The 18,147-nt window shown below is 37.8% G+C and overlaps 1 protein-coding gene across 5 annotated transcripts in view; it reads left to right on the top strand.

Moving 5' to 3' along the window:
- Window positions 1–241: 241 nt before the first annotated feature.
- Window positions 242–18,147, top strand: part of SF3B1 (splicing factor 3b subunit 1) — a 37,028-nt gene continuing 19,122 nt past the window's right edge. For 2 of the 5 annotated variants that reach the window (XM_078071146.1, XM_078071147.1), the window contains exons 1-6: window positions 243–384; window positions 11,518–11,684; window positions 13,697–13,801; window positions 14,222–14,336; window positions 16,166–16,245; window positions 17,167–17,337. In XM_078071146.1, the coding sequence (XP_077927272.1) occupies window positions 357–384; window positions 11,518–11,684; window positions 13,697–13,801; window positions 14,222–14,336; window positions 16,166–16,245; window positions 17,167–17,337 (666 nt within the window). In that variant the 5' untranslated portion in view covers window positions 243–356. Of the gene's footprint in view, window positions 385–11,517; window positions 11,685–13,696; window positions 13,802–14,221; window positions 14,337–14,560; window positions 16,246–17,166; window positions 17,338–18,147 lie in introns of those variants that run through there. The other 3 variants (XM_078071149.1, XM_078071148.1, XM_036107203.2) reach the window with 3 other exon arrangements.

Below are 18,147 nucleotides of genomic sequence, written 5' to 3'. Positions count from 1 at the left end.
GGTTTCTTCCAGCCCTGAAACCCGTAGTGTTTCTTACAGTAACTATTAACGTCCTCGCACAATCCACTTTCCTCCAGGGCAAAATTACTCACTTTAAAGGCACCAAGATTGGCCTAGGCTTTTTCTCGAGCCACCAGGAAAACCGCCTCCGGGCCCAGTCCTGGCTCCTCCCCCTCCCCCACAATGCATCTCTCCGTTCCATCTAGGTGGCTCCTCTGTCACGTGTCACCCGACGGAGCGCGCTCCCGCTTGGCGCATGCGCAGAGAGCATTCCCCAGCTATTTTTCTCCGTGGCAGCGGCGGCGAGCGGAAGTTCTTGGGAGCGCCAGTTCCGTCTGTGTGTTCGAGTGGACAAAATGGCGAAGATCGCCAAGACTCACGAAGGTAAGCCCTCTTCCTATGGTTATGTGTCTTCTCTGCTGCGTAGCCTGCCAAGACTCTATTTTCCTAGGTTTTTGCCTCGGTCTGTGGTTTATTTTGTGGGGTGCTGCGCCCGCGCTTGGGGGTCCCGGTCGTCTCCTCCGCGCTAGCGGCGCAGGCCACTGCCCCACGTAATGGCGTCCTACTCATACATCGCTGGCAGGCGCTTTGTTCCGTGTTTGGGTCTTGTTCCTTCAGAGTTGCTTCTCTTTTCTGACCAGAAGGCCTCGTTCAAACGGCTCGCCAACGAGGAGTCCAGGGCAAGGGATCGGGGAAACGGGCGTGGAAGCCAAAAGTCTCACTCGCCTCTCGGAACTGTTGTCCGCACAGTTTGTGCATAGCAGAGTCAGGAAATCACTGAAATACGGCAGCCGCTTTTCAGGCAGCCCCGGATCGAGTTTAGCCTAACCGAGGCCCATTCCTCTTAATCTTGGTTAATTTATGTGTCTTCAGGCATCTAAAATACTTCGTTTTGTTGTTTTTTATACGAAGTGATTTGGGAATAAAGTCTAGTGGCTTTTCTTCCGTTGATCAGTTGTAGTATATTGGTTTTTTCCTTTGGAGACTGATTATTGGTGGAAGAAGGAAAGGCACATGAGTTTTATTAGTGGCCAAAGCTTTCGAGGTACTTGATCGTTTTGTGGAATACGGAGAATACAAAATTAGGGAAATGTTGAGAATAGGCCGGAGTCTTTTAGGGAGTATCCAGTACCCAGAAATGGCAGGAAATAGGGTCACTTCAGAAAAGATGAAGCATGGGAATTTGGAGGTGCATTCCTTGATTTCTGACGTGGAATGTCAAGTGTTCATCAAACGCGAGGCTTCCAAGAGTCACTTTTATTTCACTCGTCGTTTCCAAGTGAGTCTGTGAAGTAACAAAGAGTAAGGCCGTCAAAAGTTTTACAGGCTAATGGGGAAACAGATGTGTATACGTTTTTCATTCTTTTATGAGGCAAATTAGTGCTTAAATAGAAATACAAGCAGTATGTTGGGATCCTGGGTAACGGAGTGATTAATTTATGCTTAGGACTATTTCATAGAGGAGATGACGTGTCCCTGCCTAAAAGGATCAGTCCGTTTTAAATTAGGGGAGCACATTTGAGCCTGAGAGAACATCTTGTAAGAGGCAGGGAGTCGTGAAAAGTGTGTTTGAGTAGTGAACTGTGGCACTGCAAGGAGGGAAAATGTAGACGAATCTGGAAACATTGATTGGGACCAGAATGTGAATGACATCAAATAATTGTGTTACCCACTAGAACTGAAGTCCAGCTTTCTGCAACTTCTGAAACATGCTAATTAATTGGCAATGACTTTAATATTCTTCTTATTCTTGGCAGGTATTTAGATTTAAACACTGTTTTAACCCTATAGGTTTTTTTAGGCACTTACTCTTCTGTCATTAGACTAACTCAGACGTACCTTTTGCAAAATAGTTAGAAAATGTAAAGATGTTGCTATTCTTGTTTGTTCAGGAGTAGATTGTTCATTTGGGGCATTCTGTGGCTTTGATTACTTGTTTGTTGTTACTTTTATCATAAGATACTTTTGGACAGGAAAATCAAAGTTTGGATCAGTTTTCCTGCTTTTTTTGAAGCCCAGTTAAAAGCTTTGGTCTATGGAATATTGAAATTCACTGGCCAGATTTGCTATTTTATTTGGAATCATGCTGTCAATATGAATTATCTGATGCTGTAAAGAAAGCCTAGGAGTATTCAGTTAATATCAGCGTGCTGTGTACAAGACACTGTCCATCATTGTGAATATAAGATAGAAGATGATAAATGTTCAGTGGAAGTACACTGTAATATTTACATAGTTTCTTACTCCCTCATGATATTTTTCTTTTCTTTTTTTTTTTTTTTAAAGATTTTATTTATTTGACACAGCGAGAGAGGGAACACAAGCAGGGGGAGTGGGAGAGGGAGAATCAAGGCTTTTCGAGGAGCAGGGAGCCCAATGTGGGGCTTGATCCCAGGACTCTGGGATCATGACCTGAGCCGAAGGCAGACGCTTAAAGGACTGAGCCACCCGGGCTCCCCCTCATGATATTTTTCTAAAGAACTGTAGTCCTTTATGGTGCATCTCTGTTTCACTTAATAAGTCGTCTCTGATAACCTGGAGCAGAATTCTTGGTGGGGTTTTTTTTTTTTTTTTCTTTTTGGTGCTACTGTAGCTCTTTATAAATACTATATTAGACTATTCTATTGTGTTAAGGTTTTCTCATCCACTTTGAGATTGTTGTGTATAGGAACTATATCTTGGTATCCCCGGTACCTAGTGGCTAATGGGTACTGAATATTAACATTTATTGAGAGATTATATTGGAAATATTAAAAGTTTCACAGGAAGGGGTCGCTTAAACTGACTTTTGAGTGATTGGGTAGGTTTGGATACATTGTTTGGCTGAGATAGGTGGGAAGTAGGACTTATTAATATATTGGGGACCTTCTGAACTGAGAGGAAGAAATATTAGGTTAGCATCAAATTAAAGAAGGCTTTGAACACTGAGCTAGGTATGACTTGGCTTTCCAGTGACTACAGAATAAAGTGCCTTACTCCTTCTCCCAGGTGGCAAGTTACTTCTGCATTTTAGGAAAGTCATTGTTTGCAGTGTGAAGAATGACAGTAAGACCAACAATTCTTTTAAGCTAGTGAAGTAGTTGATAGGAGGACTTGAGTTTGAACCTCACTGGAGTGACTTTTAAAAATGTATAGTATTTGTTTTATTTTTGTTTTAGAGTTGTCCATCATCACGTTGCTTTTTTTTAAGCTATATATATTTTTTAAGATTTTATTTATTAGAGAGAGCGAGAGACAGAGGGAGCACGAGCAGGGGGAGGGGCAGAGGGAGGGGGAGAAGCCGATTCCTTGCTAAGCAGGGAGCCCGATGTGGGGCTTGATGTGGGGCTCGATCCCAGGATCCTGAACTCATGACCTGAGCAGAAGGCTGATGCTCAACCGACTGAACCACCCAGGCGCCCCCATCATGTTGCTTTTTTAAGTAAAGAAGATTATATAATCTTTTTATCCTAAGTAATGTTGCTCGTAAAGACTTTATTGTGTTTTGTAATTTATTTTTAAAGTAATGGGTGCATCAGTAATTTTTACTTGAATTTTGTGAATTAAATGCTGTATTCAAACTGAAGTAGGTTACTGTTCCATCCTATATGTTCTTTTCACAGGTTATTAGTTTCCATCATTGAGCCAAACTGATAACTGTTTTTTTTTTATGCTGTCTTACTCCTTTTGAATATTTTTTTTTTTTTTTAAGATTTTTTAAAATTGATTTGACAGAGAGAGACACAGCGAGAGAGGGAACACAAACGGGGAGAGGGTGAGAGAGAAGCAGGCTTCCCGCGGAGCAGAGAGCCCGATGGGGTGGGGCTCGATCCCAGGACCCCGGGAACGTGACCTGAGCCAAAGGCAGACACTTAACGACTGAGCCACCCAGGCGTCCCTTTTTTGAATATTTCTGTTAGGATCAGCCCTTAACATCCTCTTTAAGCAGCCTGGTTGTTTATTACCCTGGTGGCTTATATTTTCCAGTATTGAAATCTAAAAAGAGCTAGACTGGTTCACATCAGTAAAATCTTTTGGACCTTTCTGCATATTAAGTTGTGTCAAGTGTATACAATTATTAATGTGCATAATCTTGCTGTCCAGCAGTTCACATATTGTTGACTTTGACAAACAAGGAAACACACTCTTTTTCCTCTTGGAATGGGGAAAATGCATTATCCTAAAATCTCATATATTGGCTTGTTTTGCCACTGTCTCTTGAATGGATTTTTGGGGGGATCACAAAGCTGAAAAAGGTTTCCCTAAATTTTTGCTTTTAGAATGTCTGGAATAGTCATCGTATTCTTCATTTTCTGAGATTTTTATTTTTCTGTGCTCAGAATACTTACTGTTTTGGTTTTGTAGACTTCTAGCATGAATGTTGCTAGTAAAAATAAAAAGGAAAGCAAATTGCTTAAAGATTCTGAAAAAGATTTTTCTGTGTAATTAAGAATTGATTTAAGTAGTGCTAATTAGGGATTAATAACTTAGGAATTGATACCTATAGTGTTCAGTAAAATAATTTACCACCATAGTTAGTTTTGGGGCTTTGTTTAAGGAAAAGGATGAAAGTTGGGATACACAGTATACTTGCTATTTTCTGGATGTCTTTTAGAGGTGTCATATGTGAGAAATCCTTGCTCACAACTTGATTCTGCCTGTTGGAGAATAGATAACACTTATGAACCAGACTAAGGTGTCAGTAAGTAACATCCAGGGGCTGTGCCTCTGTAACATGTAATGAATGGTGATTAGAACATTCAAAACAATCCAAATTAAAAATGAGGAATAAGACACATCAAGGAGGAGAAAATGCTGCATGCTGGATTAGCATTATCTGGGGCATGGAAAAAAGAAAAGGCATGAAGTGGAAACCAGTAGAGAGACAGAATCGGTGGGGAGCAGTTAAACAGTTGCATCAGATGTGACCAGTGGTGTTTTGTATCAGAGTTTGATATTTAGGTCTTAGTGTAAATTATAAACAGTAGGTTGCGGCGCCTGAGTGGCTTAGTTGGTTGAGCGACTGCCTTCGGCTCGGGTCGTGATCTCAGGGTCCTGGGATCAAGCCCTGCATTGGGCTCCCTGCTCAGAGGGGAGCCTGCTTCTCCCTCTCCCTCTGCCTGCTGCTCTGCCTCCTTGTGCTCTCTGTGTGTCAAATAAATAAATAAAATCTTAAAAAAAAATAAACAGTAGATGTTGCCCATCTTTTAAAAGACCCCCAATTCTGCAGTATTCTTTTGAAGTCACACTCAACTCCCAGTTAAAACATTTGATGTATTTATGTCAAAAATGTTTGTAATTTTAGGGGCACCTGGGTGACTCAGATGGTTAAGCGTCTGCCTTCGGCTTAGGTTATGATCCCAGGGTCCTGGGATCGAGCCCCACATCGGGCTCCTGACTCAGCAGGGAGCCTGCTTTTCCCTCTCCCTCTGTCTCTCCCCCTACTCACTCTCTCTCTCTGTCTCAAATGAGTAAATAAAATCTTTTTAAAAAAAGTTTGTAATTTTAATATTTATCACATTTTTTTCTGATTATAAAAGGAATGTAATTTTTAAGAAAATGAAGAATGGAAATCATTTTTGAATGACTTGAGATACCGAGTGGACTAGCTCACAAATTTTATTAATTCACACTGTTAATTAATATTAATCTTCTAGGGAAGGATTTGTTCTCTGATAGTTGATAGCATTCCTAGGATCAGAAATCCCCTTCAAAAAGAGAGGAATTTCAGTGGAATGATGACATTTATTTTCTGTAGGTCATTGGAGCAAATTTAGTTTTGAAATGTGTGTTTATATCTTAAACGTTTATTAGGATTTTACCTTACCATCAGTTAGCAAAATAAATAAAACTAGAAAAAGAAAAGTAATGACGAAGATTGAGAAGAATTGGGACTTTTAAGATTGAAGATATTTCGTAAAAGGGCTAAAAAAAAATTCTGTTTACATCCAGCAGAGGACTCCATTTCAGAGGAGAGAGAGCTTTTATTTTTCTGTTGCATGGGATCAGAGGCCTTGGTTTCAAGGGGCTAGAAGAACCAAGAATGAGGAAAAAGGGCAAAACTTAGGAGAGCCATGCTTATATATTTTTTTAAACTTTTTTTTTTTTAAGATTTTATTTGTTTATTTGACAGAAAGAGAGAGAGAGAGCAGAAGCAGGGGGAGTAGCAGGCAGAGGGAGAGGGAGAAGCAGGCTCCCCACTGAGCAGAGAGCCTGATGCAGAGCTCGAACCCAGGACACGGATCATGACCTGAACCGAAGACAGATGCTTAACCGAGTGAGCCACCCAGGCGCCTCTTTTTTTAACTCTCTATTGAAAACTGCAGACATACAAAAATAGAATAGTGAAATGAACCCCCCCATGTGGCACCTATCACCTAGCTTCAAAGTTATAAACATGGGCCCACTTTTGTTTAATCTGTGTTTGGTCCCTTCACCCTTCCCATTATTTTGAGGCAAATACCAGGCATATTATTTTATCCATATATTTTTCAGTGTGTATCTCTAAAACGTAAAAACTTTAAAAAAATACTATTATTGCACCTAAAATTAATAGAAAATATCGTGTTCAATTTTATTGATTGCCTTATAAAAAATTTTTTTCCAGTTCGTTTGAATCAAGTTCCAAATAAAGTATAATCTTTATCTTCCTCCTCCATCTTTCTTTTTCCTTGCAGTTTATTTGTTGCAGCAGCTTTGTCCTGTAGAGTTTCCTATAGTCTGCAGGAACAGGGGAAGAGGGCAGAGAAAATACCCACAACACCTTCTTAGACTCTCCCACAACTACTGCTGCAATTAAGATGTCTGGAGGCCCACAAGCAAGGGAAGCGCCAAGAAAATTATTGGCTTTAGGAATGAACACGGTTCTGAAATCATACTTCAGGGTTAGGTTGGACCAGCCATGGCAAGGAAATCTTAATAAAGGATTTGCAAAATCAGGTGCCTCTCCCCCTATAATTTTAATGGCAATGAATGTACTGTCACAGTTCTTACAAAGATATTCCTATCTGAAATAGTTTTGCTTGAGTCCTTGTGATATTCGTACCTTAAAATAGGAATACCAACTTGAGAAAAACCTCATTCTCGACAGTTTACCCTCAAGGCTCCTCCTTTAGTGAGGCTCTTGCAGACTCTCATAAATACAAGTCAGATACTTTTTTTTTTTAGCGCACACGTACACACATGTGCGCATATGCAAGCAGTGGGGAGGGGAAAGGGAGAGGGAGAGAGATAGAGTCCTAAGCAGACTCTGTGCTGAGCATGCCCCACTAGGGGCTTGATGCCACGACCCCAGTTGCGATCTGAGTGGAAACCAAGAGTCGGAGGCTTAACCAACTGAGCCAACCAGGTGCCCCTAAATACAAGTCTAATACTTAACTAGTGCTTTGATTTCTTGTCTAAGACATCTTTTTTTTTTTTTAATTAAATCAGTACTAGACTGCCAACTCTGGGGATTTGAAGGACAACCCATAACTTCAGTTTTAAGATTCCAAATCTGCTCTCAAGATAGGGAATTCCTGCTTTGTTTTTAAGTTTTCAGCATCAGTAACCGAGAGTCCTATATATGCTCCCACTCCATAGATTTTACTGAAGATGGGAGGGTTGTGTGGGGAACAGAAGTGAAGCTTTCATCTGGAAATTCAGATAATTTAGAAATTCACATTAGATATATCTGTCTCCTGATAACTCCCCTTTTAACACCATAAAGCTGGAATTTTATTAATCTCATTTAGCTCCCAGCTTTTCTTCATTTTACAATTGTTCTTTTAATTTCCTCCATTTCATCTCTCAAAATGATTCTTCCTCTGTTATATGGAATAATTCAGCTGTCTTCTGTTCTCAAACTTACGTAAGTAAACCCACCAAAAGGACTTTGTAAGTTTTTTATAAAATTAAACATACACTGCTTTAAGACCCAGCAGACTAGATACTAATCTATAAGACTAGGTATTTACACAAGTACTATTAAATCCCATGTTTACATAAAAACCTGTACATGAATGTTCTTTAGCAGCCTTATTTGTAATCTTTACAAACTGCAAGCAACCTGGATGCTGTAGTACATTGGAATACTACTTGATAATGAGAAATATTGATACACGCATCAAGAAGACTAGAATATTTATGGGTTCACATGGATTAGAGTGCCAGCTCTTGGCAGTCTTATGTGTGGCCATGAGGAGGTCCTAGTCTCTTCTTGTCCAGTCACTAGGAGACAGTATCCATTTTTCTTTATCTTCACATCTGAATGTCTCAACTACAGGGAGTCTGAATTGGAAAGGGATTAGGCAGGAACAGAGGATTTATTCATGTTGGTTATAATTGAAGTAGGAAGAGATTAGCATAAACATTTCCTCCTTTCTCTGTCTCCTCAAGTCTTTTATTTAACATTTTGGACCTCTGGTTATTCTTTTTGGTGTCTTCCCTCATTTTTTTTTTTCTGTTGTTGCTAACAAATCTTACACATTTGTTGTCAGAAATGATCTTTAGTTCGTATTTCAGAAAGTGCAGGAATACCTGCATACCGTAGCTATAATTTGTGTGAGACAGCTTTGAAAATAAGAAATTAGAGACAGCTTAGCCTTTCCCAGAGATGCAAAATGTTTATAAAATTTGGAAAAATTACTTTTAATGACTTCTACAGATTGAAAGTTACTTTTTTCTATTATTTTTTATTGTTATGTTAATCACCATACATTACATCATTAGTTTTAGATGTAGTGTTCCATGATTCATTGTTTGTGCATAACACCCAGTGCTCCATGCAGAATGTGCCCTGAAAGTTACTTTTTAATTATGAAATAGTGTAACATACAGAAGAGTACAGGAAAAAATATAATGTATAATGAACCCAATGTAATCCCATTGCTCAGATATACTGGTTCTTAATATTTTGCCGTATTTGTGCCACAGATTTTATTTATTTTGTAAACAAAATATCACAGTTATCTTGTTTATAAATGTAATGATACATTTGTTTGCTTATAAATATTTGAGTTTATTACGTTTCATATTTTGGCACAGTTTATTAAATAATTATTGAGTTTTCTAGTTTTTAATTCTGTCATTTGTGTAACTGCTGAGTGTTGTGGAAACTGTTGTCTCAGTTTTGTGGGTAATGTGACGTTTGTGTAAATGTGCTGCAGTTTACAGTGCACAAACAACCCACGAGCTTTTAGGCTTTTTATCCATAGTTTCAAGCAGATACATAGCACCTGGTTTGCATGTAAACATTGAACTATACAACTTGTAGAAATTTAGTAATGAACTCCCTTCAGAATTAATTGACTACAAAGAGCTGCCTAGCCCCTAGGTAATTTTGTTGCTGAATTTTATTTAATAGGAATCCAGTCATGATACAAGGCTTTTTATACAAACGAATTCGATATTTTGAGTACTTTTGTAATTAGAAAACTCTTGTTGCCAGTCCTTACATAAAATCAGTAGGTAAGATTCAGTAGATTAAAGCAGTTCCTGAATAAATGTATTATCCAAATAAAGGACTAGCTGCTGAAAACTTGGACTGGAAAAATCCTTTCAAAGGAAAATAAAACTGTGATGTATTAATATGTGTGTGGAGGAGGAGAGCAAACTGCACAATATGTATGGTATGATGCAGTTTTTTTGAAACAACACCCCTTTCCTATTTTTGGTGGTGGTGGTGGGGGTTGTTGTTCTATATGAGCTAGAAAAAAGTATAAACATGTCCTAAATTGGAAATTTTGGTAAGGGCAGGCCGGGGCTGGAAGTGGAGAGTTTCCTGGGGTGTTTGTTGCTAATGTAGAAGCCTGGGCTCTTCAGTGGGTGGTTCCAACTTAATATATCTGAGGCCTGGATTCAGTCCTTGTAACAGGGGCCCCAGGTGATTTCAGTGTAGGTTGTTAGTAGACTAGACTGATGCTGTAGAGGGGAGATGGCAGATTATTTGGCTGGCCTGATTTACCCATTAGTGTGTCCTGTCTGGATCCTGATGGCAGTAGCATTTGTGGTCCAATGAAAGAACCTATTTACTTAAAAGTGATCCATGCATCTAGTGTTCGTTTTTAAGCCTCAAACATTTCAGAAATGCAAATGTTCAGAAAGAAAAAAAATGAAGGCTTTTAATCTCCACTCACCCCTTAGCCAGTCATGCTAACCACTCTGGTTTCTTCTGAATTTCAGGGCAAAAAATTCTTGGGGTGAGGGAAGGGACCAAATGTGGATTTAAAACTTTTAAAAAAATATACTTCAAACAGAAACAAAAGTAGAATAGTAAAATAACCCAGCTTACATCAGGATATTTCTGTTTGTGATTGATCATGGTGGGGGCCCCTGGCTGCCTGGGCTGCTGTAACAGTTTTGAGGGAAGAGATGCCGGAAAAAGTAGTAACTGTGGAGATGGTGGTGCTCTGGATACATGATAAGAATTTTGAGATGTGGTTACAAACTGGAGCTGCTAAAGTTCAATGGTAAACCTGTTCCGTTATTTTGAGTTTCTGAGACTTGCTCCCACTTACTGGGCAAATGTGGTCCAGCTGCGCTTTGGACTAGATAATGTTATTACATTTTCTGCTTTAAACCACACCCATCTTGAACTACAGAGGGTTTTCTCCCTTTGCTGAGGGTGTGGGTTGGTTATTTGCATTGTGCCATTTGAATCTTTTTCCTTTTGGTCCTTGCAAACTAGTAAATGAGCTTTTTTAAAGTGCCTAGTGTCAAAGCGTTTTAATTCAGTTGAAGGGAACGAGCTGGCAAGAGTTAATTCATTCATGGAATGCTTAAGTGCTTCATGTTCATTATCTCATTTAATCCTTTTAAAAAAACACGTTGTAGGAAACTGGGACACAGAGGTGAAATAACATATTAATTAGTAGAGAAAGCCTTTATTTGAAGGCAGACATTTTGATTCCAGAGCTCAGACTTTTTTTTTCTTCAGACTCTTAATCATAAAACTAATGTCATGGGGGTTGCAGCCAAACAGGGTAGGGCTCTGAATTTCTAGGCTATAAAGAATTTAGACTTTATCCTTTATTATTTTACTTTTCAGAGTGTGATCCTAGGTGTTTAGGACATCGCCTGAGAACTTGTTAGGAATGCAGAAACTTGGGTCTGATCCAGGCCTACTGCATTTTAACAAAATCTATAGACAATTTGTTGCACATTCTAGTTTGAGAACCACTTTCCATAGTACTGTTGTTTTTGCATTTCTGGTATTGTTGAGTTGAAATGATCTTGAGTATTGTTCTTGGTCCCTAATGAACATTGACAGTATTATTTTTTCATTTGGGGAAAGGTTTGGAATTCAACAATTTAAACTTTGGTAACCTGTTCTAATTTGTAGTTGATGCAATGGTAAGCATCTCTTCTATGTACAAGTATTGTCTGTTGAGGTGTAGATGTATTAAGTAAATCAGTACTAGGTATAGTTCTACTAACTCCTTGTGTATTATAGTTATTTTAAAGTTTATGTTTAGAAGAGTACTTTGATAATTCCTACTAGAGAAATGCATTGTTTTGGGTCTCTTTGGAAAATTAAAGCCTATATTAACTTTCTTACAGATATTGAAGCACAGATTCGAGAAATTCAAGGCAAGAAGGCAGCTCTTGATGAAGCTCAAGGAGTGGGCCTTGATTCTACAGGTTATTATGACCAGGAAATTTATGGTGGAAGTGACAGCCGATTTGCTGGATATGTGACATCAATTGCTGCAACTGAACTTGAAGATGTGAGTTATCGAGTATACAAGAGTCAAGCATTTCTTTGATGAACAAAAATATAAGGGAATTTTCTGTTTTACTCATCTTACTTAATCTGGGAAGATTTGGGGGATTGGGAAATCGTTCTTTTGGAGGATAAAACTATTGAAGGTGTCCTTTCTCTCTAAGGTCCAGAAACTTCCGGAAGTGATCACTTCTTTATGTTAAAACTTTATGAATCTTTATGTTAAAACTAGTTTGTTTATCCAGCAAAGAACCTGCAAATCATTAACTATTGTAAAATAAATCCTGCTTGTTACCTCCTAAGCTCTATCTAGAGTAGCCAGCATGAGACGTTACTTTATTGTAGATAGCCATCTGTCCTTGCCACTTTTGACTTCCGATTTGTGTTTGATGCTGTGTTTTTCCCCTTGGCATCTTTTTTTTTTTAAGATTTTATTTGTCAGAGAGAGCAAGTGCGCACAAGCAAGGGGACCAGCAGGCAGAGGGAGAAGCAGGCTTCCTGTTGAGCAGCGATCCCGATGTGGGACTCGATCCCAGAACCCCAGGATCACGACCTGAGCCAAAGGCGGACGCCTTACTGACTCAGCCACCCGGGCGTTCCATCCCCTTGGCATCTTAATAAGAATGGAATGTTTCTTGTTACTGATGCTAATAGCCTTTTTTAATTACTCTGGAGGATGACCGCGTCTCGTTTTGAAGTGCATCCCTCAAAGTGTTTTTATATAGTCCACATAGCTTATTTTGTCAGACCATTCCAAACATCCAGATTTGGTGAAGTGGCTGTTCATTTTTTGCGTGATTCAGTAATAAACGTTTTATGTATATAGATTTTATCAGACTTGTTTTTATGAAATGCAAACCACATTTTATTTTATAGTTGGCACATTTTTCTTTTAAGAAAAATTTTCAAGTTCCAAAGGTACAATTTCCAGAAGCTAAGGGGGAAATTTTGATTTCATTTTTGAATAAAATAAATGAGGTGTTAAAATCTTGGGAGTTAATCCATTGTTGTATTTCTTATGGTAGTAAAGTAACAGTATAACATTGGTCTGTTTAAACATACTAGTAGGGAAACAAATACATTTAAAATTAATTATATTTTATTTGTGTGGTTAAAAATGGTTAAAAAAACATGAGTTAAAAAAATGAGGGGCACCTGGCTGCCTGAGTCAGTAGAGCATGAGACTCTTGGGGTTGTGAGTGTAGAGATTACTTAAAAATAAAATCTTTAAAACAACAAAAAGGAAACTGGAGAGTTCTAAATAAGCTGTTTGTAGTTTCCAAATTTGAAAAACAAATTTCTTTTTCTTTGAAGATTTTTATTTATGGGCGCCTGGGTGGCTCAGTTGGTTAAGCGACTGCCTTCGGCTCAGGTGATGATCCTGGAGTCCCTGGATCGAGTCCCGTATCGGGCTCCCTGCTCGGCGGGGAGTCTGCTTCTCCCTCTGACGCTCCCCCCCATGTGCTCTCTCTCTCTCTCTCTTAAATAAATAAATAAATAAATCTTAAAAAAAAAAAAGATTTTTATTTATTTATTTGTCAGAGAGAAAGAGCGCACAAGGAGGGGAGCAGCAGGCAGAGCAGGGAGAGGGAGAAGGAGGCTCCCCGCTGAACAAGGAGCCTGATGTGGGACTTGATGCCAGGACCCCGGGATCATGACCTGAGTTGAAGGCAGATGCTTAACCGACTGAGCCACCCAGATGTCCTGAAAAATTTCATTATGCTGTGAGAAAACAAAATGCTCAGGCTTTTTTTAGTCCATACCTACCTTATTTTAGTTAGCTTCCATAGAAATCATTCCTTGTTTAATGTTTTTAAAAGTAAAGAGAACTAAATTTAATTTCTTTAAAACGTTTGTGATTTGAAAGAAAACCTAGGTGTTTACAAGTTTTATGAACAAAGGTTTAGACACCACTTTGCCAGTAAATCTTTTGATACCATGTTGAATCTGTATATGCTTTTTAATTTTTACGTTCTAACATTTTGTTGGTGGTTTTTTGGGGGCATTTCATTGCAGGATGACGATGACTACTCATCATCTACAAGTTTGCTTGGTCAGAAGAAGCCGGGATATCATGCCCCTGTGGCATTGCTTAATGATATACCGCAATCAACAGAACAGGTGACTCTCCTCTTGTTCTTCTCCCCTCGCAGCCCTTTTTAAAAATTAAAACCAGAGTTTATTCAGCTAAGGAAAACTGAATGTCTCAATTCCTGTGGAAGCCCCCATATTTTAGAAATCAAGTTATTAGAATGTCTTGAGGAGAGTTGATTGGGGAGGATTAGAAGTAATACTTAGTTTATTTGTTAAGGTAATCATTTCATGAAGAAATGAAGTATGAAAATGTTGACAGTGTATATTGTCTCATTTCCCTATGTCTTTATTTTTTCATGTTAACATCCATAAAATGATAGAAGATATTTCTTTCATTAGTAGGTATTAAACATTTTTACATGTTTTCTAATGTTCTGGGTTTTGTATATGATATTCTCTTTGGTTATTTAATAAAGTAGTTATTAAATGAGACCTACCTCTTTTCAGTATGATCCATTCGCTGAGCACCGACCTCCGAAGATTGCTGACCGGGAGGATGAATACAAAAAGCACAGGCGGACCATGATAATATCCCCAGAGCGTCTTGATCCTTTTGCAGATGGTAATTCTTTCCCATTTTTCTATAAGTTTTCAGGAATTTATTTGTCTTAAGTTGTCTTTAGCCCTTTGATTTTTTTTGGCATGCTTATGAATTTGCTTTTCTTTTTTAAAATCCCCCTTATTATAGATTTGTATAGATTTGGTTGAAGTCACAGATGCCATATTCTTCATCTTTATAATGCAAGTTTTCTTTCCAGGTAGAAGGACAAGAAAATAATGAGCCAATGCCATAGAAACGCAAAGGGTTAAAGGTTTTTCTTTTACTTTTGTTTTGGGTACGCTTTCTATACTTTGAACAAATATGTTTTTCTGCTCAAAATACTTTCAAGCTATTGAAAGTTTTCATTCCAAATCCTAGACTTTTGGGCTTGTTACTTTTGAGAAACTGTTTCTCACATTAGAGCTCCCCCCATATTGCTCTAAATATAGTTTAGTAAATGCACCTACTTTGCTCTAAGCATACTTAAAGTTAAAACAAAAGTATGTATACAAGGACTTTGATATTTTTAATAGTTGGAGTCTGTTTTGCTAATTTTAGTGTGCAGGTCAGCACAAGGGGCATAGTGAGTGAGCCTGATGGAAGCTTTCCTCAGGTGAGTTTCAAAATCAAAATTAGGTGCCTGTTTCTTAGAATTAGATTCTGCTGCAGGTTTACAAATTAGACTTTCAGCCTGCATGAATTAGTAGGGATATTCTTTTTTTACTTGCATAATTGTAATTGATTTAAACATGTATGTCAGAATTCACAGGCCCATACTAACTGTCCTTAATTTCTTTCCTACAGCAGTACTGCTATATGCCAGTCCTGTCTGCATTCTTAAGGGTGCAGTTCAACACATCCTCTCTAGATTATGGTGAAAAAGTATTCCAAAGGAAGTCTTATCAGAGCTAGTGTCAGAAAGAATGACACTATCAATTGGGCATGATCTTCAGCATAGGAAATGTCTTAGAATTTTATTATTTTTTCCTAAATTGTGATGCTATACTACTGGTATAGCTGATTATCACATTTTTAAAACATAGTGTGCCTCTGTGAATCTTGTTCTGTACTGTTTGGGCTTCTTTAAAATATTTTGAAGTTTGAAAGCAAATACTGAAACTTGAACCAAGAGACTAACACATCTCTTTGTACACCACTTTTCTTCTGTGTGAAACATAACCGGTAGAAGTAATATATTTCAAGTAATATGTTTCCAGTTGTAATTTTTACTTTCTAAGAAAAGTGTTTTTGGGTCAACAAAACTTAAAAAGAATGAAGCCCTTTTTAGTAACATGACATCAGAGTAAGATTATAGGTGTATTTTAAAAGTCAGATTTTCTAAACTATAACTGTTTTAGAACATTGTATGGAGAACTTATCTAGTTATAGTTATTTGTAGTCAGGATTTTAACAGCTTGCAACAGGTAATGTTTTGAATATAAATATCTTTCCAAAGTGTTACTAATGGTAAAGAGATAATTTTCTAGGCTTCTATTCTGCTGCTTGAAGTCAGAACTGCTGATGGAGACAAAGGCACGAAAGTGTACGTATTCCGGATTAGCAACCCAGGAACCCATCACTTCTGAAGACTCTAAACTGTGCTGTCATTTTGTTTTTATATGCATTAAAATATTTGTTTTAAACTGCTGTAGATATGTTTGTGTTCAAACAGGTTAAATTGATCAGCAAACTCAATAAAAAGTAAGATGTATAATTATTAAAGTTTTCCATCAAAAAATAAATTAAATGATTATGGAATAACATAATATTAGAGCAGGGCAGATAAATCAATTTAACCTAATTATCTTTTATTTATTGTACTCTTGTCCTGTTGCTGTTCTTTTCTGCAGGAGGGAAGACCCCTGATCCTAAAATGAACGCTAGGACTTACATGGATGTAATGCGAGAACAGCATTTAACTAAAGAAGAGGTGTGTGAGCCTGATTTTTATTTTGGTGGTTGTGAAAGAATGTAATAGAAAGTTCAAATTGAGAGACTTTTATGTTTCCTTTTTATTTGCTGCACAAGTAATATTTTAATAGTATTAATAAAAACTAAGTTGAGAAAGAAACTTTACCCAAAATTCTGCTGCCTCCCAAATTAAACTTTTCTTATTTCTTTATCTTTTTCTAGTCCTTGGCCCCTTGGCTATCTGTCTGGGTGTGTACACATATATGTGTATGTATGTGTATATATACACACCCAGAGACATGTATCTTATGGTGGCTGTATCTGTGGGGAGGATTGGTGGTGTGTGTCTGAAACAGATGGCTAAGGGAAAAGTCAGATAGTTAAATCATTCCTTGAAAAACCTCTAAATCTTCCATAAGATTCAGTTTGGATATGGGTGGAGAATTCTGAAGGGTTCTTACTGGCCTGCAGTGATTGCTCCGTTTTGTTCTAACAGTAAGCCTCTCTAAGTTTATTACGAATATATAATTTGTTACATGGAATAAGTATATTTACATAGTTACAATTTTTAAGTTTCCACTTTTTGCCACTTTTCTATCTTACTACATAGTCTGCATTGCAGTTTATGTGAGTTTTAAATAAAACTTTTTCAATGAAAGCATTTTGGTTTTCCACTATTGAAGATTTTACTTCACTGTTTTTAAAGTAGGGTGCTCTGTGTTATAAATTCCATAGTTGCTCATCTTTTGCGCAGAAAGACATTATATAAAACTAGAAATACAGAAAAGAAAGGGAAATGAGGAAAGGCACACTTCCCAGTGGCATAGAAAGCAGAATGAGTGAAGACAATGACATTAAATTGAAATGACTGTGCTGATTATATATGAAAATATGTTGAAAAGGTTTTAGCAATACTCCGTGATTTTTGAAATATTTGTAGAGAGAAATTAGGCAGCAGCTAGCAGAAAAAGCTAAAGCTGGAGAACTAAAAGTTGTCAATGGAGCAGCAGCATCCCAGCCTCCCTCAAAACGAAAACGGCGTTGGGATCAAACAGCCGATCAGACTCCTGGTGCCACTCCCAAAAAGCTGTCAAGTTGGGATCAAGCAGAGGTAATTTATTTTTATTTTTAATGATGATTATTATTGTTTTTAGATTTTCCCTCTCACATGGAGTGTATTAGCCTACTCTTGTTGACATCAGGTGAACACAGACCAGGTGGCTCAAACAACAGACATTTATTTCTTCATAGTTCTGGAGGCTTGAAGTCAATATCAAGGTGTGTGTGCATGGAGAGAGCAAGCGAGCTCTTGTGTCTCTCCTAAGGACACCAGTGTTACCAGGTTATGGCCCTAACCTTATGACCGCATTAAATTACCTCACTAAAGGCCTAATCTCTAGATAATAGTCACATTGGTGGTTGAGGGCTTCAACATAAGTTTTTTGGGGGGAAGACACAGTTCAGTCCATAGCCTGGAATAAAGGAACGTCCCTTTTGGAATATTAAAACATTTCAGTATGTCACATTGTGGAGGTTGAGTACAATATAGTGATCTTCTTCATTTTCTAGATGGATAATTTAAGCATCTGACCACTGGTGTCACATGGGTAGTGCTATTGCATTTCCTTGGTCAGTTTATTTTCTTAGAGAACGTCTTTAGGGGTTGTTTTTATTGTTTCATTTGTTTAAAATTTTTAAAAATTGTAAAATAATAAAATTTGCCATTTTAACCATTTTAAAGTGTACAATTTAGTGGCATTAATTACACTCACAATGTTGTACAACTATCTCTACTAATTTTGAAATTTTTTCATTACCTTGAGCAAACAGTAATCATTAAGCAGTAATTCTCTATCCCCCTTACCCCCAGAGAAAATTTCAAACATAATACCTCCTTAACAGCTTTTTAGCTGATGACTTT

This window comes from Halichoerus grypus, chromosome 4, assembly GCF_964656455.1.
Source record: "Halichoerus grypus chromosome 4, mHalGry1.hap1.1, whole genome shotgun sequence".
Lineage (NCBI taxonomy): Eukaryota > Metazoa > Chordata > Mammalia > Carnivora > Phocidae > Halichoerus > Halichoerus grypus.
The sequence above is the reverse complement of the archived record's forward strand: the minus strand, read 5'-3'. Positions and strand labels throughout refer to the sequence as shown.